The following is a 24,534-nucleotide window of genomic DNA, read 5'->3' as shown; positions in this document are numbered from 1 at the left end:
GCGGCGGCGGCGCTGCTTTGTCCTGCCCACACACACAGACAGACACAGACACAGCGCAGCCGGGCGGGAGCCGGCAACATGGCCGGGCCGGCGGAGGGGCTGCCCGGCGCCGCGCTGCCCGGCTAGCGCCCCGGGGCCCGGCGCTGCCGCTGGGGCGGCGCCGCCGCCGGAGCCCCCCCGTCCCGCCGCCGCCACCGCCCGGTCCCGGCCCCGCTCCGGCCCCGGCCGCCGCCGCGCCCCGCCGGGAAGATGAGGTGAGTGCGGGCGGGATGTACCGGGCAGGGCGGCCGCGGGGGGATCGCTGTGCCCGCGGCGGTGTCACGCCGTGGGGGTGGGGATTTCCTGTGCGAGTGGAAGGCGGAGGAGAGGTTAAGCAATGCGGCGCTTCCTAGTCCTTCACCGGATGGATAGCAGGAGTGGGTGGTGACGTTTTTGGCATGTTTGACTGTCAGTGCCTAAGTCCATCTGACAGATTATCTGGCGCTTACAAAAGGCTGTAAGCGCCTGTGAAACTGCTTCGGTGTGCAGCCGGGATCTGCCCGCTGCTGCTGTGCCCTAATGCTGGGATGTGCCCGGTTCTGCCGTGTCCTTTAACCAGGGATGTGCCCGGTGCTGCCGGACCGTGCGGCCGGAATCTGCCCGGTGATGCCGTGCCCTGCTGTCGGTATCGGCCCGGTGATGCCGTGCCGTGGTGTCTGCCCGGTGATGCCGGGCCCGCAGCCGGGATCCGCCCGGTGGGGCCGGGCCGTGCAGCCCGGGCTGACAGCGAGAGCTTCGTCGGGCGAAGGAGCCCGGGTGGGGAGAGCGGGGTGCGAGGAGGGGAACGAGGAGTGCCCCGCAGGAGCGGAGATGGGATATTTATTTCTCAGGAGCATCCAGCATGGGCCGTGCCGGATCTCCAGTCTCCCTCTCCTCAGGCAGCAGGGATGCTACAGCTCGTAATTTTCCCCAGGTCAATTTGTCAGTTGTGAAAGGAAGGGCAAAAAAGCCCCATCAACCCTATTTCCTGGTGGAAGGGTGGAGGGGGAGCGTTATTTGCTATTTGTGGTTTATACTCGTCCAAACCTCTCTCTTTCCTCATTTATTCGAGTTCGCTTGAGCTGTCCGTATCTCGGAGCAACCCAGTCCCTGATTCATCTTTAACACTAGTGAATTTTCCCACTTAACAATTATCTTTAGCAAAGTGAAATTGCTCTGGGAACCCTTAAAAATGGAAATAACAGTTTGAAGCCAGATATCTTTCTGTGGTGCCTGATTCCTGAATTGCAGGGTTGGCATTGCTCCTAGCAAGTGCAGTGGGAGTCCAGAAAAGGCTTTGCCTGCATTTACAGTTTCATTTACTCCTGGCACCATCATGTGTGCTGAAGACTTGGAGATGCATCAATTTTTTTTTTTTTTTGCCATTTACATTACCATTAATTTTTCTCACTTGGGGAGAAAATTCTTGGGGAGCACACAGAGCTGCTGTGTCATGTGTCTGTGGCCATGTGTCTCTGGTCTGCACACAAAAGGTGTGTCTGCATCATTCTCACCTGGCGTGATCAGAATGCGAGTCAGAGACCTCTGGGGAGAAGTCATCGAACACAACAGATGGTGGGGAAGTTTTCCCGTGCTCCCTCCTGCTCTTAGGAGCACAGTTGGGAGAACTCTTGCCCCATGCAGAAGGGTTGGGAGAGCTCTTTCCCCAGGAAGAAGGAAAGTTGATTTACTGGCTCATAAGCCCACTTTTCACCCCAGGGAGGCACCATGGGCAGACTGGAAGGCTGCAGCAATGTTGGGTTTCTCCCATTGGAGATGTCCTGCTCCACATGAACTTTGATAGTTTGGTGGTTGCACTTTTTGTTGGAAGAGGGAATAGGGAGAGAGGCCCACCAAGACAGACTGTGAATTAGGGTACCATAATGCACCCAGAGAGATCCCCACCAGGAGAGCTGGGGCATTCTCAGGAGAGCTCAGCCTCAGGGTGTTTTGGGAGGAAAAAGCGGCTGAACTCCAGGAGAGGCTCCAGAACTTCCCCGGATCCTCCCTTTTGGCAGTGATGGGGGGATGCTTCTCTAGGCTGCACCCCCAGGCTGCCCCTGCTGTACATGAGGCAGCCAGGGCTGGTCTGTGGGTGCTGCTGGTGTGTCCTGTCCTTGGGCTGCTGCCCTTTCCTGTCCCCACGTGACACTCGGCATCTGCAGGTGCACCACACTTAAAGTGGCCTTTTGTTATAAATACCACTTTCATCCTTAATGCACATTATTATTTTGTTGGATTTTTTAATGGATTCCTGTTTTTAAATGCTTCCATTACAGATTTTTTTTTCCCTTGCATATACAGACATTACTGAATAGATTGTCAGTAAATATATGCCTGTAAATCACCTAAAACCTTTTCCAATAACAATTCTTGTTTAATAAATACAGGCTGTATAATTCCAAAATACCCTGGCAGGCTACATAATCATTTAATAAAAACCTCCTTGAAACATTTGCTTAAGCATGTGTGTTTTATTTATACTGCTTTTTGTGGTGAATAGATTACAGTGCTATTCTTTGCACTATTGCATTTATGTGATGGTTTCCATTTTTTGATAATTCTTTATGTCTTCACCTCAAAGGTATGAAGTGTGTGAATAGTGGGTGTACCAGCCACCTTAGTAATAAAACAGGTTATAATAGATGTTCTGCCTCAGAAATGGATTAGGATCCCTGTGTGGAAAATGCTAAAGTGCAGAGGTGTTATTATTTTTTAGTACACAAAAATACTGCTTTAGTACAAGAAATGTAGTGGTTATTTTACAGTGGATATTCATTTATTCTTAGAAGTAACAGAATTAGCTCATGTTTGGGAAAATGTCTATCACTGTGGCTGAAAATAAAATTTTTACATTCTGTCAACAGAGGCATAACCTGTAATTTCTTAGTCATACCTGTAGTTTATAAGGCATCTGTGTTTCAGTGGCCCCTAGTCTTAAAAATAAAAACCAGACATAGCATTTTGTGTGTGTCCCTGACAAAATCCATCTCTCTTTTTGCCATGGCTGTAGTGAGTGTACATTTGCTCTCTGTGCTGTGCTCCTGAGGCAATGGTGGGGGGAGAAGCTTCCCACTTTAAGCACTTTTCCCACTTTAAGTATTTTTCTAAACAGAACATACAGTTAATATCTGGAGATGGAACCAGCCTCTAAACAGGATTATTCAGATTAAAACTATTCCTCCTTACTTTTTTGTGGTATAACATGCTTTAATCCAAGCCAAAGTAATGAGTTCAGCACAGAAATTCTGGGGGAAAACAGCGTCACTGAGCACCCTAAAGTTCAGCTAAAGTCACCCTTTTTGTTCTGAGGTTTCTGTGTAGCTATCAACTGGAAATCTGAAAAAGATGTTGTATTTAGCTCTAGTTTAGATGGATGGAGCACCATGTTGAGAAAAAGAGGACTGAATATTCATAGCATAAATCTGTTTTAATAACAGAAAGGTATATATATTATACTTCTTAAGAAACCCTTTTGTTTTCAGACATAAGCAAGCAAAATCTTACATTTATATCAATAAACACAATGTATCAAAATGTGTTTATATCAACAAACACATTTCAGTGTCCTCCCCATTATCTGTTCATTATGCAGTTCATGAGATAACTCAAGAGTCTTGCCAATTCTTTCAGTTTGCATGGAGGGTAACTGGAGTTGCATGTATACAGTGTTATTTTCTAACTTTTCTCTCTTGACCATTTCTTTCTGTTTGCATCTGTAAAAAACAAGGGAGAACATGATGTTTTTATTTCTAATGTCATGAAATTTGGGGTTACCAACCTCACTGGACTGGTGGACTTTGTGGCTCAGTGTTTCCAGCAGAAAAGCAGGAGCACATCCTGAGATGGATAATAAAATCAAGTTGGCTATAAAATATAATTTAACCTTGTCACTTAGCAATTGATTTCTGAGCTGGAGCAATATGCCTGTAACTTAGCTAATTTTTGTTTCATTCAAAAGCTCTGTCCTGCCATGTTCTGACTCATGCTGTGTGCTGGTGTGTGTGGCTGTGTGTTCTGGGGTCAGCTGGGAGCTGTCAGAGCACCCTCCACAGCCCTGCCTTGGATGTGTTTAGGTTTGCAGCCTTTCAGGCTGTCAGTGCCATGCAGATCTGTCAGTGTCTCTTGGTAGGAAAGCTCCCAGCCCTTTGCCTGTCATGGTTTGGTCAGCAGAATCCCAAGTGTGACAGAACATTGCTTTTGTTAGCTCATCCTTGATCTTTGGAGGGCTAGGTAAGCTCCAGCTGCAGACAAACTCCTTGTTAGGAGGTTTTGGAGCTCCACTGAAGGTTGTGCCACGCTGGCTGTGGCCCCGTAAAGGCAGCATCTGTTCCATGGGCAATGCTGGGTTCCCATCAGTGTACCCTGACTGTCAGGCCATGGAACAGGCAGGCCAGCTGTGCCTCTTTCATGCTGTTATTCTGTACACTTTCAACTTTTTTTCCCCCTTCTCTAAAATAAAGCATAGGTCCTGGACATCTTTTTGTGCATTTGCTCTTTTTTTGGGGTATTTTGTCTTGTATTTTGTAGTGGTGTGACTGAGGCTGAAGATACAAATGTGCACAGGTCTGTTTAACTCAGTGTTGTGGGTTTGTGTGGTGTGTCCCTTCTGCCTGTTCCTGGGTCACTCAGACCATATTAAACAGCAGATACACTGATACAGAGCAGCTCCATTAAAGTGTGTCACAATTAAAGGTGTCTGCATAGTCTGTCTGCACGTGGCTGGTTACTTCTTTGGGCTGTACATCTCTCTTCTGAAGTATTTTACTTTAAATGTTTGTATTGCTTGTAAGAAATCATACAAATCTTTCCAAAGTGCAAACACAATTCAATTTCAAATAATTTCCTGTATCTTGCAAGTTTTGTGATTTCTTTCCTTTTTCTTGTTATGTCATAGCTTTGCTCAGTTCTGAGCACTGTGCAAGGAGCAGTATGGAACATCTTTAGAAAATCTTTCTAAAACTTCTGCCAAAGTGAAATTAATTATAACTAATTTTTAATCCTAATAATTACAGAATTGAAATAGAATAAGTTGAAATAAAATAAGTTGAATGAGCTGCAGGTTTTCTTTTTTTGAGAAGGTCATTATAAGTGTTTCAGGGTTTTTTGTTGGAATCAGAACCATAGAATTATCTCATCCACTCTTTATTTACATTTAAGGAAATCTCACTGATGTTTTGGTATTGACTTTCAGTGTAGTTGGTAAGCAGCAAAAACTGCCCCAGCTGTACATTGGTATTGCCCCTATATATTTTTGTTTTGTTCATTGTCATCACTTGGCAGAACTCCAGGGACCCGCAGTGCTTCTCCTCCTTTTCCTTTTTCTCAGCCTTGTGGCCTGGGCTCAGTTTCTCAGGGGCAGGGAGGAGAGGTGGAGGAACTGTGACACTGCTCCTTGTCCGGGCCTGTTGTTGGCCCTCGGGCAGATTTTGTGTGCAGTCACCTCCCCGAGACTTCCATTTCATCTGCTTTTTGATCTGATGTGCCCTAATGAGGGGGCGGGACCGAAAGCCAGCAGGGCACACTCGCTCAGCACACCCTGAAGCCCTTGTCCCCGTCACAGGGCAGCCCAGGGAGCAGACCCCAGACTCCAGGCAGGGTGCACGCCATGGCAGCGCCCAGCCTCGCCTGGGTTAACCCACCTTGCTCCCGTTGGCTTTGCAGGGTAAGGGCAGGCTGTTCCCAGGGTCTGGGCTGCAGGAACCTCATGGTTCACCTGGCACATTTTCCTGTGACAGCTCTGGGTTCATGGTGTGTGTGCACATGACCAGTAACACTCAAAGCATGTTTCAGTCCAGGTTGTGACCCTATGGAACTAAAAACAGTTTAATTATTTTTTTCCCCACATTTCTGGTGTATTTAGCACTGCAGAATGCTTCTTCCTGTGAGACTTGGCATTTTTGCATTGGGCAAATGCTTGGAATATTATTGACAGTCTTGCCAAAACTATTCATCATAGGAGCATCAAGGATAGTTATCTTTATTAGTGAGATGAGAGAGAGTGGAAAAGTCCTTACCAAACATTAGAGCCTGGAAATCTTCACATTTCTGACTATCCAGAGTGCCATTCTGTAATACAACAACAAGCAGTGCAGCATTACATTTCACTGGATATTCCATAGTCCTAAAGTTGTAGGGACATGTGGCTGTCAGAAATTTTTCACTTTCTTTCTTGACACAGGCATTCAAGCATTACATTTGTTTCATGTTCAGTGTTAGTTTATACATTTCTCCTGAGTTCCCATTCTTGTTCCCCTCAGCTGTGCTGATTTAGCCACTTGTGGTTTGGTAGGGTGAGCTGGGTTGTGAAGTCTTTACATAGAAAGACAGAAGAAAAGAAAATTCACTTTCCAAATGCAAAGGGTGTACATGGAATTTAGGTTGTGGCAGTGTTCCCTGATACCAGAAATGCTCAAGAAACCATTTCTTCAGGGAATGCTATTACTACAAATTAAAATATTTTTTTACTGAGATGCTGCTCCTGTTCTTCCTCCTATGCTCTGCAGACCCTTCCACTGCAGGCTCCCTGGTGCTTTGAGGTACAAACTGTGTAGCCTAGCTGTTGGTATGGATGAGCATTTTTTAACTGTTAATCATGTTCCCTGTCCAAAAAAGGAACTTTTCACCTGAGTTAATGATGGAGGTGTTTCTACCTGCCCTGAGTTCTTTATACTGTTTATCAGGAATTAAACAACTTTCTTAAATCACTGAGTCTCCCTCCCTGACTGAATTTTCTGTGGGCTTTCATGTGATCACCCTCACAGTCAGCACTGGGTCTGGACCTGTTTTGTAGAATCACAGAATGGTCTGGGTTGGTAGGGGACTTTAAAAGTCACTCCAACAGGTTCCAGTTTCCTGTGCTGTGGACCCCAGAGCTGGGTGCAGGGCTGCAGGTGGGGTCTCACACAATGAAAGAGAGAGGCAGAATCACCTCCCTCTACTTGCTGGCCATCCCTTTCTTGATGCAGCCCAGGATTCAATTGGCTTTCTGGGCTGTGAGCACACTTTGCTGGCTCGTGTCCACGTGCTGGTTTGTTCTGTGGAAGCTCCTCACCACTGAGTTCCATCTCGTTTAGGTGAGCAGTTCATTTCCCAGGCAGTAGGTGTCATTCCTGCAACTCGCAGTTGTATTTCTGTCTTTCTTCAGCTTCACATAGGTGTCAGGATGGATAGACATCTTTTTCTGTGAAAAGAGAGTAAAAGATAAAAAAAAAAAGGCAAAGCAAGCTGTGTAGTGCTGTGACTCACAGTGTGCCATGAGTGCAGGCACAGGGAGATGCTCCAGCAGTTTGTGTTGCTGCAGCAAGGCTGGCCAGCCCCAGTCCTTGTTGGTGGGGTGAGCTCCATGAGCTGTCCTTCCTGGGCTGGTCTGCAGCTGCTAAATCCCTTAGCCTTCTTGGCATCATTGCTTTATCTGCTGGAGGATGACAATTCTTACCTGAGAGGGAATTAAGATGATTAAGTAGCCGGGTCTCAGTCTAGCACTGGATTTAAGGCTTAAGTTTGGTCCTGTTGAAGTCCTTGCTCTGCTGGATTGGAGTCTCCTGTTCAAAAAGCATTTCTGAGGATGACAACCATCTCTGTAGCAAATGCTAAGCATTACAGCAAAGTTCATTATGTATTACCATCCATTCATTCCTTCCTCCCCTTTCTTCTTTTCCCATTCCCATCATTCGCTACTCCTCAGCCAGCATGTGTGTAGCTTCCTGCCTTTATCCCTTGTCAGTAAGCCACTCCCTCAGTAATGAGCAGATCTAGAAAATGCAGTGAAATGGCATTAACAAGAAGCAGGGCCATGGCCACCATAATCCCTTTAATTGCATGCTGACTGCTTTTCTTTCCCCAACTGCACACGGTTCAGGAGCTCGGCTGCAGCGATGCTCCGAGGGTGTGTGCCTGCATGGTGCAGGAACAGCAAACACACCCAGGGCTGCTGAGTGCTCAGGATGAAAGGATAGCTGAAATTAGTAAATTCAAGTGTATAAGCTGCAGTTAGAAATGTCTGTTACATGTGAGTAGGAATATGTCTTCAGCAGAACAGGCTAGCACTGCGTAATTCATGGTTTGTGGTCCAGAGGACATCAAAAGAGATATTAAAAAATGTCTGCAAAAATTTTAAAAATCAGAAACAAGGCAGGTTAAAATCATCCCCATATGCACATATTTCATGCAGTTTGTGTGTGTACCTATTCCTGTTAGCTCCTTACTGTTCTTATTACCCAGTTGAAATACTTTTGATACTAAAATTATTTTATTACATGGCTGTTTTGTCTGTCATTCCAGCTCCCACCTGCCAAAGAGTAGTGGGATTTGAGATAATCTGTGAATTTCTTTTTGAAAAGGATTTTTGATTCAAAATGAGAGAAATGCTGGACGAGTATATTTTGACAGAATGAGGTAGCTTTAATATTATGACTTCATCATGAATTAGTGTTGAGTGCTGCAATACATTTGCATACTAATCTTTCTTTCCACTAATGAAATACAGTACCTAGGTGAATGTAAGACTGTTTTTTGAAGCCACAGCTGTTATGTTGAGAAGTGAAGATTGTATCATCCAAATAAAGCAGCCTTCTCAGGCAATTAGTTTCTTTGACTATTTAGTAAGTAGAAGAGCATAAACATGGAGTTACACATTCATTTGACCTGTGTACTTAATAAAATATCCTTTATCTGTCCCTGTTCGTTGTCTTGCTTGTCTGGGAGTAGGAACCACCTTTGAGTAGGTGGAACAAGGATTTACATCCCTTCATCACACTTTGGCATGTGCAGTATTGTCCATTGGAGGTGCTGCTTTGTCAGCTGTCACCAAAGTGATCCCAGCTGCCAGCACCAGCTCAGGTTCCACTGGTGGCCCAGTGCTGTGATGGATCCCCCCAGAGCCCGACCTGCCGCCTCCTGGCTTTGTGTTTATTTGTTTTAATTGGTGCTGAACTGTCAGATGTTAGCTCACAGCGTCCAGAACCACACACAGCTGTCTCCAAGGCTGCCATGGTGAGGGGCTGAAATAAATAAATAGGGCAGGAGATCTTTCTCCTTTTTAATGCCTTTATTAAAAATCAGCTCGGGTGGAAAGAACTGACGGGTTGCACTCACGCCGCCGCTGCTCCCAGGAGTGACATGGAGGAGGAGGAGGAGGAAGAGTGCAGCTGTGTCCACTGCTCTGTGGACAGAGCTGGGGCTTTCATCCTCATGAGAGCATCAGGAGATTCCCAGTTTTTCAGTTTGACGTTTGAGGTCCTCTGTCTAGCCGACATCTTTTTAGGTTAGGGTGAGGGGTAAAAACACTGGATTCTGTTCCTCACATCTAGACATTACTTCAATCTCTTAATTCCATGGTGGCTCTTTGATTTTAGGGTTTTTCCTGCTAGATTTGGTGGGGGGTTTCCTCATTTGCATGCCAGCCCCGATATCACCTCGTCCTCACAGTCCCAGGTGTCATCCTCCAGGAAGCTGCAGGGGCATACTCGACAAAGGGAGATTTCTAACCATCAAGAACAGGTAATTAAAGGAAAACTATTAACAACAGGGGATTACAACATGAAATTATTAACAACAGATAGTTAGAACTCCAACTTGGTTTGACTTGTGAACTCCAATTGATTTAACTTGTGAACTCTGCAACCTTTTAAAAAACTGGACAACTTTTCTACTCACAATGGGTGATGCCCAGGGATTTCTGGTTGATCACACACCCAGGAGCAGGCCAGAGGCACTCTCCTGTACCTGCAGGTCAGCCTGGAGCCATCAGCCTCCATCCTTGGGGGTTTCAGCTGCCCACATGTGATGCTGGAGGCAGGGAGAAAGCTGGCTGATGCTACAGCATTAAGGCCTTAATCTTGAAAGGACTTGTACACATTCCTGACCTGATTACTGGGCACAGCATCCTGGGGGTTTGGGAACCTAATGGCCATTGTGCTGGGACCACTGACCGTGATCAATTTGAGTGTATGTGCACGTGTTGAGGGGCTTGGGCTCTGATGGAGCTGTGGAGGCGCTCTTCTTCATTTAGGGCAGAGCTCAACAGGGGAAATTTGGAGCTTTTAGGAGGGGAGACAAAAATTATTCCTGTCCTCTGTATGGAAGTCCTCACCTCTAACATCTACAAATAGGAATATAATGAGGCAGGTGAGGTGGGTCCTTCCCTTTCAGGGGTTCACAAGCAAAAGTGGAAATGAGAAGGCAATAAAAGTGGAAATAAGAAGGAAAAGTGGTCAGTGCAGTGTGTTTAGTGTAGCTGAGGAATGTGTGTGTCTTACTGGGGGTTCCCTCAGGGCTTGGTGTATTGACCCCAGGGAATGCCTCCTCATTTTATATTCCTCAAGATGTGACCCAGGGGTGAGCTGCAAGGGTCTGCTTGCCTCCTCTGTCCTGGCTTGCTAAATAAAAATAGTGCTGGAACTGCACGACTGCAACTCTTTGCAGGAGCTCAAAAAGCCTGAGCCAGCATACTATTTTAAAATTTCATGGTATTAAATATGAGAGTGTTACAGAAATAGCAGAGGGGCCACTGAGCCAGCAAGATAGGGAATGTGGAAACAAGTTTGTAAAAGCAATGAAGGCACACAAGGACATTTCTCAGGCCATGAATGTGTTCAGAGGTGTGCAGGGTGAATGCCTTGCGTGAGCACTTAGATGTTACTGCTGCCCTGAGTTCTCCCACTTTCCAGCTGGCTCAGTCTCCTGCATCAGTTCCCCAAGGAGCTGTGTGAATGTCTGTCAGCACCAGAGGGAGAGGCAGAGAAGGCTCTGATGCCCCACAAGGCAGCAGGACAGCCCAAGTGGAAATGATGCTCCGTGTCTGACCCTCCTCACAGTGCTGATTCCATCCTTGCAAGAGCTCACATTTCATCACTGCATGGTCTGATTAACCCAGTGGTTTGCTAAGGACTTCCATGCTAAATTGCTCAAAGAATAGACTTTTTCCTCACCCAGGAATGCTTTCTGTGGTCTCCAGTCTCTGATCTCTTTGTCACTTTGGTCCAAGTCTGTCACTGCAACCTTAGTTGCACCCTGATGCCAGCTGTCATCTGTTGTTGCTATCAGGGTCTCCTCATCATCCTTTTGCTTCAGAGGTTTGGACACCTTTTGTGACCCTTAAAAGATGATAATCCTGAGAGAACACTGAAAAACAAACAACACAGCTGAAGGTTCCCTGAAAAAATATTTAAAGGTATGCCTGGGTATTAAAGGTTAAGCCTGACCTTGCTAGAGCCCTTGACTTCTATTTGAATGCAGTAGGATTATAATCTAATATCAATTTCCATCTCTGATTTCCCAGCACCCATCTCAGTATGATAGGCCTGAACTGCAGCTCAGTTTCACAGATGGTACCTGCATCACAGAAAATATTAGATGACTGGTGCCCTAAATACGACAGAGTGCATTTGTCTACACATCTGTGTAGACAGAAAAATCTTTTTAATGGTAAAAAGCATAGTCACATAAGAGGAATGTGAAAGGAGTTTGCTACAAGACTCAGTGGTGACCTTTTATGTGTTGGAGCAGGGGTAAGCAAAATGAGAAGACCTTAAAACTGTGAATAAACATGGCAACTCAATTTAACATGTCTGCCTAAAGAAGCAGGCTTTTATGATTTTTTGTTATTTCCTTACAAACAAGAACTTTGATAATTGCTGTGTTTTCCCAACAGTAAAAAACATGTCAAATATTTTCGTGACCTGCTGTTTAAAAAATAACCACATCAAATGCTTCAGCTTCCTTGAGGATTGTCGCATTTTCCTTCAGGACATGCATTTCTCATGGCCCATCAACATCTGCTCAGCCCTTGCAGTGCACGAGGATGAAGTGAAGACTTCCAGGGTCTGATTTTCTCTGCAGCCTCTGGGCATCAGAGGAACTGTAGTTAAGGCAAGGACAGGGAATTTAGTGAAGACAGAACCTTTATGGATATTGAACATGCAGGAGCCCTGGCAGTGTGATCTCAGTGGGATGCACAGCTCTGAGTACCCCTCTCCTTGGGGGTGAATTCATTGGCAGCTCAAAACTGCTGATTATGGGGAGAATTTTTGCAGCTTCTCCTCAGGTTTTTTTGCTGCCTCTCCCTATTCCTGAGCAAGGATTTGAAGGAAAACTAATCCAAGTCACCAAAAATGTGAATGTAAAGTAAATAAGGTAAACTAAATCAAACCATTGTGTATATTATCTGATTCAGCATTCATGTGACCCTAATTTGATTAAGCTTAATTCACATCACAGTGAATGATACCAAATATGAAATAGGGTTGATTTAATTAATAATGAGTGTGTCTGCAGGGATCTAATGTGGTTTCATTCATTACAGAAATGTTAATTCAGATTACCTTTCTAGAGTTTTCTCATGCAGATAAACCTTACAGGACAGTTTATTAGTTAGGCCTAAACTAGTGTAATTATATATTTATTGCCCCTTGGCTCTAGAAAGACTTTCCCACTGCTCACCCCTTGTGGCAGTTCATGAGTTCATTTTGTTGTGGGATGTTTTGTTAATTTGTTAATCCAGGCAAAAGAAATTCATAAGTTTTTGTGGAGGGATAGAATGTAAGAAAATGAAGACAGTGCAGAAGGCAGTCTCACACCTGAGGAGTTGCAGCTGCACTAATCACCAAAGATTAGGAGCAGGCCTGCCCTTAACAGGCCACAGCTGTGTCCAATAAGAAGATGAGTGCTACAAAAGAGTGGGTGAGCTGGGTGAGGAGAGATGGAGTTTGTTGGTTGTGCTGGAGGCGGAGTCAGTGCTGCAAGGAGATGCCCATGAGAAATCACCAAGAAATTATTAGACCTTTACAATAGGATGACAGCAAATTTTCTGTTGGTTTAGTCCCCTTTTCACCTGATTTGTGGCTGCATGGTGCTCTGCAGGTGAAGACAGGAGTGTGAATGTGTGATTAAGGTGGGGAGGGTGTGACCTCACTTCAGGTCAGCCCTTTGTGCAAGAGACCCCCTGTTTCCACCCACACTGTTGGGCTGCACAGCACGTGGACAGAAGAAATGAGCTTTGTGGGAGTTGCTTAAAGTCTCATGCCACCAATTTTGATTTTCTTGGTGTTTAGGTACAGCTGGGATAAATTGCTTGGCTTTGGCTTGTACTCTTTCCCTCTGGCTTTTTGTCTCCTCTGTGCCTCAGTAGTACTACAGAGCAGCATCACCTGAGTAGCTGATGCCCTGAATACACACAGGCTCTACTGACACACTTTCTCACTGCTTTGCTTCCTTTTCTCTTGGTGGCCTTGAACTTCTGTGAGTTTATTTTTTGCTGTGGCATTATTAAGGCAATGGACACACCAAAACTGTGAAGATGAACTGGAGTGGCTGAGCAGCCCCCCAAGTCTTTGTGAAGAGTTTTTTATGAGGATGGAGTTTGTTTTCAAATAATTGTCTGAAACAGTGCTGTGATTCAAGTGTAAAACTTAAACTGAAGCACCTGATCATTTTCAAGAATTTGCGATGTTGAAAATACAGCAGAGCATTGAGAAGAGTGGATGGTAAATATGAACTAGATGCAGCAAAGATTATACAATTCCAAAGCCTGTTTTTTTTTTTTCTTTAATTATTTATTTCTCTGAATAGAACTAATCTGGTATTTGAAGAACAGAGAAATTCTCCAAAACATGTCCTGAACTTTAACAAGAACCCTAACTTTGATGCAAAAGCCTCTGAACTTTGGAAAGTGAGGTGGAACATAATATTGTGCTTTAAAATTCCCTTGAGGTCTACCTCCAGAGTGCTAGGAGATGCTGGCTGTTCCTGCTGGCATCTTCACGCCTTCTAGTTGAGTTTGCCCCAGCAATCACTCCCAGATAGTGGCCAGAGCAGGGCTGTCAGCCTTTAGGAGCTTCCTGTGATTGTCTGGTTCATTTTCTGTGCAAACCAGGCTTTGAAAGCCCGAGCTGTGCCCATCTCATCCTGCTGGAATATCAGCGCACCCAGGCACGTGAACCATGTGCCTCTTCACCAGGCAATGGAAATCAATGAGGCTTTGAAAAGACACACTCTTTAAAGTCGTGGCCTTATTTGGGAACTTGCAAGAAGCTTGGCTGTTACAGGAGAATATTTTGGCTCTGTGACAGTTTTCTTTTATATGGCTCTTCAGTGAGGAGTCTCCTGGGTTTGTGCAGTGATAGCTTGCAAGTGTTCTGTGTCTTTTTTGCTCCTTCCCAGGAATATTTGCTTGAGGAGAAGGCAATATGTTGGTCAAAGGAGGCCAAAGACCCCAATTGACCTCTCTTGTCCAAAGGATATAGAGAAAAGGCAGGTTTTCCAAGACAAAATGAAAAATTCCTGGTATTTCAGTATTCCTGAGCAAACTCACATGTTCTTTATCATAATTACTTCTATATGCCCTTTTTATTTGTCACTACTTATTTGTTGAGTGTTTATGTAAGTGTGGGATTGTTTAGGAATAATCTGATCTGACATCACACTTGTGATCCTTACACTCCTTGGGAACGTTTCCTTTATGTCCCTAACACCCTGTGAGCTGTGGTAGGATAAAAGGGCCTGCATGATAAGGATAAATAATAAACTGAAGGGAGAGTGTCAGAACACAGAAGCATTTTAGACTTGGAGGTGTTTGGGGAGAAAGAGAGAGGAGAGAGATTATCTCAGCAGCATTTTGAAAGGGTTTCAGAGGAGGTAGTTGAAAGAGAAAGGGGAATTAGAGAAGAAAGGTGTGATTATAACCTAAAAATCACCGTGGCTGTTTCTGAATCCTCTCTCTATGATATAGAGGTGGAATATAAAATTACTTCAGAGACTTAAGCTGTACAATTTAGTGAGTTCTGAGGGGAGAAGGGCCCTCAGGCCACACTGATGTTGGAGACCTGGGGCACAGTGGTGGGCAATGCCATGTGGACCTGTCACAACATGGATACCAGAAAGGACACCCTCAGGCATCAACAATACTCTTAAATCATTATAGTTTTGGGGGAAGAGGGTGAGGTCAGCACAGTCTGGCTGTGGGACTGGTTGGTATCTGTCCTTCAGATTTTGCTTCCTACAAAATACCCTTCTGCCCAGGACATTGAATCCTCTTCTCCAGCATCCTTGTTGGGTTTGCCTTGGTCTGTTCTTGCCATTACTGTGCTGTAGTGACCCAGCCCACATTTCAGCTCCCCTCTGCTCTGCCCAGCACCTTTCTGCTCCTGAGGAGCTGGGGAGACAGGCTGGGCTCTGTCCCAGCCCTGCACTGCAGGGACAGAGGGAATCCTTGGAGAGGGCAGAGTAACTGGGGCAGGAACAACCCTAGGGCCCAGCACAGTACTAATGTAATTTAATATTGAGCATTGATACCAGCCTGAGGTGGCAAAAGGGGCAGTGCCCATGGCAGTGGTTGGGAAGGGAAGGTTTGTGAAACTTGAGAGAGCTTGACCTATTTGCAGCCAACGTGGGGAATGCATCTAGGAATGTGAGGCTGGACGGAGCACGTGTCAGGCTGATGGGCAGTGCTCTGAGAGACAAATGGGAGTTTAAAGTGTTGAGGAATAGGGATTCTTGTGTGAGGCTGGAAACTTAGGAGGAATTTCAGGAGAAAGGGGAATCATTTTTGGATAGTATTTGATGGTTTGTGATCATTTCTCATTTTATGAGTCTTGTGAATTGATTTCCAGAGCCTTGCTATTTCTGTCCTCCCTTTCAAGGTCATGCACTGGTTGCTCTGTAGCTCCATTCATTAGAAATTAGCTAAGCTGGGATTTGACTAGGATGTTAATCTGGGATGACCTGAACCATTTGCTTCAGGAAGTCATTCATACTTGAAAAGACAAATGTATTTCATGTTAAAGGACAGGTTATGCTCACCTCTCTTTCCCTCCAAAGAGGGAAGCGGGATTTGACTCATGAACAAATACTCAGTACTTGAGGATAGGAGTCAGTTGTCTGAACTGAATTGGTGCCCAGCTCCATCTCAGATGACCTGGAGTGTCCAAGTGCTGGATGTGGGGCTGATGGCCATGACCAGAGCCCAGCTGGATGCCAGACACTGCACACCTACTGGGACCCCTGGATTTGAACCTCAAGCAATGCCAGGCAGGATGGCAGTGGGAATAGGCAATGTTTCAGCTGCTGGGAGGGAAAAGCTTTGTTTGCTGCAGTTTGCTGTGGGGTTTGGTGTACAAATATGAGTCAGTGGAACTAGAGCCAGACCACTGTGATTGCAAAACCCACTCCTGATTTCCCCTTCTGTCCTTGCCTGGTCTTAGACGCCTCCTTTGTGCAGTTTTGGGATGGACAAAAGTGTGTGGAAAAAAGGTTGTGACCTGATTGTGGGACAGACTGGATGTGTTCTGTGTGACTTGCCTCTTGGTCTAGCCTAAGGGATGAGAAGGGCCCCCTGAGCACAGGTAGGGAGGGAATTGGTGTTGTACTAAGCTGGATTCATGGTAGTGCAAGGCAGTTTGTGCTACTGCTTCTCACTTGGCTGTAAAAATGCTACCAGCTCCACCACAGGTAGTTAATCATGGTTGTACAGGCTAAATAGGCAGTTTTTTAAAGACAGAGTGAGAAAAGGGGATCATTCAGTTGAGAAATGATAAGCCATGCAATTACAGCTGGGCAAGTAGTGTCTGTGTGTGTCTGTCTGTCTGTGTGACCTCCTGCTCTGCTCCTCCTCCCAGGCTCTCCTGCTTTCTCCTGGTCTGGAGCAGGAGGGGTGGCTGGCCAGGGCTTAGGGCTGTTGGGACAGGTCACAGGAATGGTTTGATTTGCTGAACACTGGTTCAGACTGTGCATAGAGCAGAGGTCTGGGGGCTGGCAGAGCCAAAATGAGAATTCAGACTTCATCAGTAACTTTGCTACACAGTCCTGAAGGAAACAGTGGGGCTTTACTATTCCAGCCACCACCTTCAAAATCCTGTTCATGTTAGAGGAGATAGGAAGATTAGGAGATGCATGGAAAATTCTGGTTATAGAACACAAAAAAAACCCTCCCCCTAATATGGGGTCTCTGTTAGTGTTTTGCTTTTATGAATTTTAGTGCTTGTCCTTTTGTTACAAAATGGAATCTCATCCCTACTACCGCTGGGAACTGGAGAGCTGATGATGTTCAGATGATGTGGGGTCCTAAATGTTGCCTGGGCTCATGGACTGTACAAAGGCTTTTGCTGTGATGTGGTTTTCTTAATTTTCATGCATTTGACTCTAAAAGGTAGCATGCAGCTTGTGTTAAAAAGGTATTTTTGTGTTCATTTTGGCACATCCTTTAATTAAAGTGTCAGACCTAATACTGTTTCATTGAAAAAGCCAGTGGACCCCGTTCAATGAGTCCAGCAGAAGCAGAAAAAAACAGGAGCTGTGATATTTCTGTTTCTTAAACAAAAACAAACCAAAAAACCACAAATTTTCAATCTTCAGGTTTTTTTTATGTGAAGAACAAATGAGGGATAGATAATATTCATAACAAATGAGGGATAGATAATATTCATAACAATACTTTGCAACATAAACTTCCTGCTTTGGTTTTAATTTGCCATAGAATATCATAAAACATTTCTCTTTGTTAGGTCTGGCTCAGAAATATTGGGTCTTAGCTATGTTATGCAAAGGGATTGGTAAATTTGGCACATTTCCATTGACCCTCTGCAGCATGGCCAGGCCACATGCCATTGAGAGAAAGCTCCCCCTGGGGTTCTGCTGGGTTCTAGGATATTCTTGTGGACACCCGAACTTTCCTCCAGCCTTAAAGGAGGAAGGCAGTGTGAATTCTCAGCACTGTGGCCTCTCTGTGTCAGTGGCTCTGGTTAAGGATGATGCACAATCCCCCTCCCCTGGCTGTGCTTTCCTTGGGGAGCAGGCGTGGTCAGCAAGGAAATTCCACAGGAGCTGTCACCAAGGGGAGAGGCTGTGGGAATGGCCTGGTGCTGCCTGTGGAACATCTGCTGTAGCAGCCAGACACACTTCAGGAGCAAACTGCTCTGTGCCCAGGGAATGGAAGGTCCTGCTCACAGAGCCAGAGGGCTGTGGAGGCTGGCAAGGATGGCTGGAGATCATTGAGTCCAACCCTTGTTCACAACCTTGTCCTAAGGAGTTCTGAACGTCTCCCAACCTTCCTAGGCAACCTGTGCCAATGTTTGAGCATTCATGATAGAGAAGTTTCTTCTTATTTCTGAATTGTATTTCCTGTATTTTAAAATTTGTACCTATTGCCTCTTGTCCTGTCACCTCTGAGAAGAGTCTGACTGCCTTCTTTACTCCCCCATTCTGTGTTTTTAGAGTGGTGAATGTGCCTATAATGAAGTGATGTCAGAAGCCTCACTGGAGGCAAGACTTGTTCGTGCAGAGCAGGCCAGGACCTGGCCAGGGTGACAGTGGTGTCACCTCCCCTGGCCAGAAGCACAGCTCCAGTGGCACCAAATCTCTCCTGCCAGCAAGGCCGTTTGGGATAGTGTGTGAAAGTGCTGATGAGTGCTAGGATGTAATGAAGCCTTGGAGGAATCAGAACTTTGTGTGCTCTCATGGGAGTGAGGAAATGTTCTGAAATTGCCACAGGTCAGGTCTGGTGCTGCTGTCAGGAGCTATTTCTGAACAAAGAATTCCACAGTGTGTGTGAATAATTCCTACACATGTTTATTCTAATGTCTTTTGCATAAGATGCAAGAGAAAGAAAATCTGTGGGGGTTTTTTTCCCGTTTTTTTTGTAGGAAGAAAGGGGAGAACACATTCTAATGTGATAGCAATGCAGCTCAGTTTTGGCAGATTCTCTATCAACAGCACCTTATACTGAATAACCCCCACATGTAGCAGCTTTCCAGCGCCTAAAGGAGATCTGGAGAGGGGCTTTTTGTAAGGGCTTGTAATAATAGGCCAAGGGGGAATGGCTTCAAATTGAAACAGGGGATGTTTGAATAAGGTATCAGGAAGAAATTCTTCCCTGCAAGCATGGTGAGGCACTGGCATGGGTTGCCCAGAGAAGCTGTGGCTGCCCCATCCCTGGAAGTGTCCAAGGCCAGGTTGGATGGGGCTTGGAACAACCTGGTCTAGTGGAAAATGTCCCCACCCATTGCACAGGCTGGAATGAGATGATATTGAAGGTCCCTTCCTACCCAAACCATTCTATAATTTTCTGTTCCAGGTGAAATTCTGGGCCTTGATCCAGTCTGAGCTTTCACATTATGTGTATGTAAAATCCCCATAAGCCAGCAGCTCCTAAGGCTGGGTGCTGTGATCTTGTGCTGCAGAGAGCTTGCTCTACAGATAGTTTAGCCATGGACTTTTATCAGCCATGGTGAGGTTACTTTTGGCCAAGGAGCAGAACTGTAAAACAACCTTCATTTTTCTCTTGCCTACATCCTGCCATCTAACTAGAGTGTGGAGAGGTGTAAGTGTTACAACCACCCCAGGAGCCAAAGGTAACCCAGGTTTTGTTAATAGATCCCTTGGGCAGAATAGAGGGAAACAACACTGAATGCTCAGTGTCTGTCAATATACACATGTAGGATTCATTGTAGAACAATTTGGTTCCACAGGAAAACAGATCTGTACCCATTTTGGTTGTTATCTACAGCAGCATGACAATATGAAAGGATTGAAGTATCACTTAAGGAAATGTATAAGAAAGAGAAAGAAAGGATAAGGGTAGAAAGATTTCACCACTCATGGCCCTCACAGTGAGGCTTGGTTGTTTTTTTTTTTTTTTTGTTTGTTGGTCAAAGTGATGGTTGCAGACTGATTCCATGAGGAGTTGGTTGTGGTGGCAATCCTAAAGAGACAGTGGAGAAAAATGCCCAGACCACACCCTCTGTTGGGTTTGTATTCAGACTCAGGTGGGAACACCCAGGTGCCTCCCTTGGGGCAGGGACTTTAAGCTGGATGATGTTGAGGATCAGGGGATGCTGCAGGAGTCTTTGACACTTTTGAACATGTTACAGCTGCTACATCAGTGTTCTGTCAGTGCAGCTGAGTCCATTGTGGCTCATTATGGCCCTTCAGCAGAGATGAGAACCTTCAGCCATGTGTGACTGTCCTGGTACTGCCTGGCAGGGGAGTCATCACAGCTGGGCTCACTGGAGTGAGGATGGGGTGACAGGACCTGCCTGCTGGGGTTGCCTCTGTCCTGACCTCTCTGAACTGCAGCAGCTTCCCCAGTGCCTGAGCCAGCAGCATCCCAGCCCCCCGGGGATACATTCCTCTCCCCAGAGCTGGGACCACTGAACAATACTGTCTCCATTATCTTATCTCGTGTCCAAATTCCAGCTGATAGGCATATCTGGGGGGTGTGGGCTTCAGGGATGGTGGCAGGTGGGCACCTGCTTCTCTGCAGTTTGCTCCAGTGGGCAAAAGCCCTTCTATGGATTTAGAAATGTTTAATCCATTAACTGTTTCAGTCTCCCACAATAAGAAGACCCAGTTGTTACTAGGAACACTCTTCCAATGTTTATCAGAGAAGATGTCTAGTAGACACTGGTATTTTCCATGCAGAATAACTTCTTTCTTGCCAGTATACCTGGCAAGAAATGAGTCACAAATTCAGGCAATGATGTGCCCATTTATGTGGGGGAGGTTGCTTGGCTTATGGTGGCTGCTATTCTGACTGCAAGCCTGCCACTGGACAGGTGAAACACAAGATCCAGGCCAGTGCCTTGCTTGGAGATGCCAAGAAGCCAGGGTGTTTGTGTGGGTAAGTGTATTTGTACCCATGTCTGAAGCACACAGGTGTGTGTTTGGTGAGGTAGGAGGTGTACACCCCATAGAAGTGCCCAAATGTTTTTTGGGAAGTGCCCTTTAGTGGATGACTGACCATGGTTTATTCAGACTCTATTTCCAGTTCCACTGACATTTCACTCAATAGTGGTGATATTGCTGGTCAAGTTGTAACCTCTAACTTCCCTTTTCCCCCACTTAATCCCTCACAACTTGGAAAAAGTCAAATTGACTAATTTCAGCTAGCTTTAAGGAAGCTTACAACATTTCTTTTTATTTTCCCTGACGGTGTCTTCTGTGTTCTGCTCTGTGTTTGTACAGATACAAATCAGCAAAGATGTAGCTGCTGTAAGATACTGTGCCTGTCAGGTGAATATTGAGGCAGTGTAATTTATTACTACAAAGCAGACTTCTGTCTGCAGCATGACTCAAATTTATCTGTGCTGAACTGAAAAAAAAAAAAGGTTGATAATTGTTTATCTAGGAAAAAGAATACATTATTACCTTGCATTTCAAATTTGCGTAGCCTTGTCCCTTTCCTTGGAAGGGGTTTTTGGGTTTTTATCAGTAGGGTCATAGAATGGTTTAGGTGGGAAAGGACCTAAAACTGGTTGGGATTTAATTCCCACCCCCTGCCATGGGCTGGGACAGCTTCCCCCAGGCCAGGCTGCTCAGAGCTTCATCCTTGAGCACTTCCAGGGATGTGTGATCCACAGCTTCTCTGTTGCAGTGTCTTGCCACCCTCACAGGAAAGAATTTCCTCCTAATACCTATTCTTAACTGGCCTTTCAGATTGAAGCAGTTGTCCCTTGTTCTGCCACTACATTTTGTATTATTTTAAATAATTTTTCAAAAACAAGAAGCAATACCCAAATCCTGGCCATATCAACTAACATTTGCAACCTACACAGACTGAATCTTAGTTTTTAGATGTTTGGTGGCTTGTCTATATTCCTTCTTTTACTAATTTGAATATATCTCATATATCCTTGTCTGTTGTTTATGTAAACTGCTTTTCCATTTTCAGCTTTCTGTGGTGGTCAGCACCACACAGTCCTACACTTGACTGGATATTTCAGGCACTGTTGCAGTGATCAATAACTTAATAATCTGTGTGGAGCTTTTAGTTTTCAGTGGAACCCTGACTGGCTGAGTTCTGTTGGATTGCTGGCTGGGACTTGGTGCTGTCCCCAAGGGCTGATAGAAAATCAGTAAGAGCCCCATTCTCTCTGGTCCACTCCAGTACATCTTCCCTAAAGCACTGGAATGAGGCAGATGAGGCTGTGTGTGGGAAAACATCCCCTTTGAGCCCTGTGTGCTGGGCTGCACCTGGTACAGGGTCTGTTCCTGAAAATGGTATGTGAGACTCCCAGAATGATAAGGGTAAAGCTGTGGGGAAGGCATCAGCCATCCTGTGGTCAGGAATCTCAAGCCCTGAGATTTGCAAAGCATGAAGCATGCTTTTGCCAAAGTGGAGAGGGGAAAAAATTGATTTTTTTCCTGTGAAAATATTCATGGGCTGTGATAATACCAAGATATATAAATGAGGTAGGATTTTTTTTTGGTGAAGGTTGACATCAGGAAATCAAACACTGAGAGTGAAAGGAGAAGCCTGAAATGTGTTGGATTATCCTTGTGCATCAAAATTCACATTGTATTTTGAGGCAACACATAATAGGAATACCATTAATAAAAGGAGGAAAAAAAAAAGTTCATTTTTGCCCCACCCATCCTCCTCTAAGAGCTGAAGCTTTGAGTCAATACTCCAATACTGAATGCATCATTGTTCTGTAAACTTAAGGTACTGCAATTATTTTTACAATTTCCCCATACCTGAACAAACAAATATAGCCACTCCTTTTCTATTTCAATAAACATTTTAAATCTTATTTTCTTAAGCCCATGAAAGACATTTGAACTCAGAGACAATCCTGTTGAAAGGAGATTTTTCAGCATATTCTGGGATGCTGCCTGTGATTGCCACATTCTCTACAGTGCAGAAATTTTGGAGATGCAGTGAATGAACACTCATTAGATATGCTCTCGTGGGCTCATTTCCCTTCTTTTTGTTTTCTTCCTCATGAATTGAAGTGAATGCTGAATTTTTCAGCACAGTTGCAAGGTTTTTTTTAGAGTGGTCTGAATATCACTTCAGCATAATGATAATGCAGGCTCAATGACAGAAGTCCACTGTGTCAGTGCCTTTCTTCCTTTCCTTTCTTGAGCAAGGGAATAAGGGAATAACTTCATTAAAATGTCTCAGTCTGTTTGGGATCAGATAATGTCACCAAGCATCTGGCAAAGGCTTTGGTGGAATTTCAGGTCACGAGGACAAATGTTACACTTGGGGAAATGGGCTCTTAGCAGAGTATCAGCATGAGGCCCTTGGATGGCAGTGGAATTCTAGATAAAGCCAGAAATCTCATCAGTATCCTCTGCCTTGTTCTGGTTTGTCATACTTCCAGGCTTTTTGTGCATCCTTTGCTTTTCTGACAAGCTTTCATCAAGGATAACCACTCCTATCACAGTCACACTTGTTTGTTAGAGCCCAGCATTAAAACTCCAAAGTGTTTCCCAAAAAGTTGCTGCTTGTCTTCGGTGTCTCAATGTCACATCTTTTTTGGCCTCTGATCAGAAGGTCTGGCTCCCACAATTCCCATGACATAAATTGTCCCACCCAATCTTTAGTAATTTTTTATTTCATGTGACATAATTTTGATTTTTGGTAAAGTGAGGGACATTTGTCACCAAATGTCTGGACTGGTTACACTGCCAGGAAGGGAACAAACAACTTCTTGTGAAAATTTTCATTGCTGATTGTGGTTTCTGACATAATTTCTGTCTGCTCCTCAAGGCCTTCAGTCTGGCTCAGGGCACAGGAAGTTAGTCTTTGCTAAAACTTTATAAGGAGGTATTATAGTCCTGCATTTATTTATGAACTTGGCCACTGCATGTGTTCATGTGACTTTCTGAAGCTCCTGTGGGTTCTGTTTGGTAAAATTTCATGCTGAGCCACATTCATGCCTACAGTAGGACATGATCTCAGATCTCATTATTGAATATGGGAATCCTAGTGATTAATTAACCAGAATTGAGACTATTGGTTGTCTCACATGATAGAAGTCCTGCTGTTTCTGTGTGTAATGCTGTCAGCTGTTGTGGAAGTGCTGGCCAAGAAAAAAAAAAGTTAAAATGTTATCCTAATGAAACCTTTCAACAGCTGACCTCTGCTGTACATGAAAACTTTGTGGAGGATGTTTGCTTTTCTAGTCCTTCACAGTGAACTCATTGGTGACAGAAGCCTTGACTTGAACAGTTAACTATTTATTTGCATTGTGGCTGCTGAGAAACTGCAGAAATTGGAAGAGCAGACAGTGATTCTGTCAACTTTGTTTCAAGAAAAATGCTTAGGGGAAGCAGTGTTTGCCCTTTATTCTATAGAATGGTTTTGTTTTAGATAAACAGCACGAAAAAGAAGCATCAGCTCTCTTCCACTTGGTTCAAGTTAGAGGAAGATTGTGGTGAGCAGGAGAAGTTCAGAATTCTGTCCTTCCCCCATGAGGGACCTTGGCTAGCTCTGGAGGTCTAAATCCATTCCCTGCAAGGTCAGGAGCAGAGCAGCTGCTTGCAAGGGGTTCCTGTGCTGTGCCCAGCTGCTGGGGTGCTGTGTGCAGTGAGCACACTGTGCTGAGGCTCAGCCTAAATATGGCAGGAGGCTTCCTTGGACGGCTGCGTTGTTCTCCTCTCTGCCAACTTTAATCTTTCATTAGGCTGTAGCCAGAATCACCTACCTTGCAGTCCTTCTCTTGCTGGATGCCTGTGGAAGAATTAATTTCTGTCAGATGGTGTGACTGCATGTGTTTTAGTGTTCCTACAGCGTGC

General features: G+C 45.0%; 1 protein-coding gene across 1 annotated transcript in view; it reads left to right on the top strand.

The window, feature by feature from the left end:
• Positions 1–24,534, top strand: part of EVL (Enah/Vasp-like) — a 147,697-nt gene continuing 123,163 nt past the window's right edge. Inside the window, exon 1 of the mRNA XM_064714526.1 lies at positions 1–254. Coding sequence (XP_064570596.1) covers positions 250–254 — 5 coding nt within the window. The 5' untranslated portion in view covers positions 1–249. The remainder of the gene's footprint in view (positions 255–24,534) is intronic.

This window comes from Zonotrichia leucophrys, chromosome 5 (genome assembly GCF_028769735.1).
Source record: "Zonotrichia leucophrys gambelii isolate GWCS_2022_RI chromosome 5, RI_Zleu_2.0, whole genome shotgun sequence".
In the NCBI taxonomy this organism is placed as follows: Eukaryota; Metazoa; Chordata; class Aves; order Passeriformes; family Passerellidae; genus Zonotrichia; species Zonotrichia leucophrys.
Note: the sequence above shows the minus strand (reverse complement) of the source record. Positions and strands in the feature narration are given on the sequence as shown.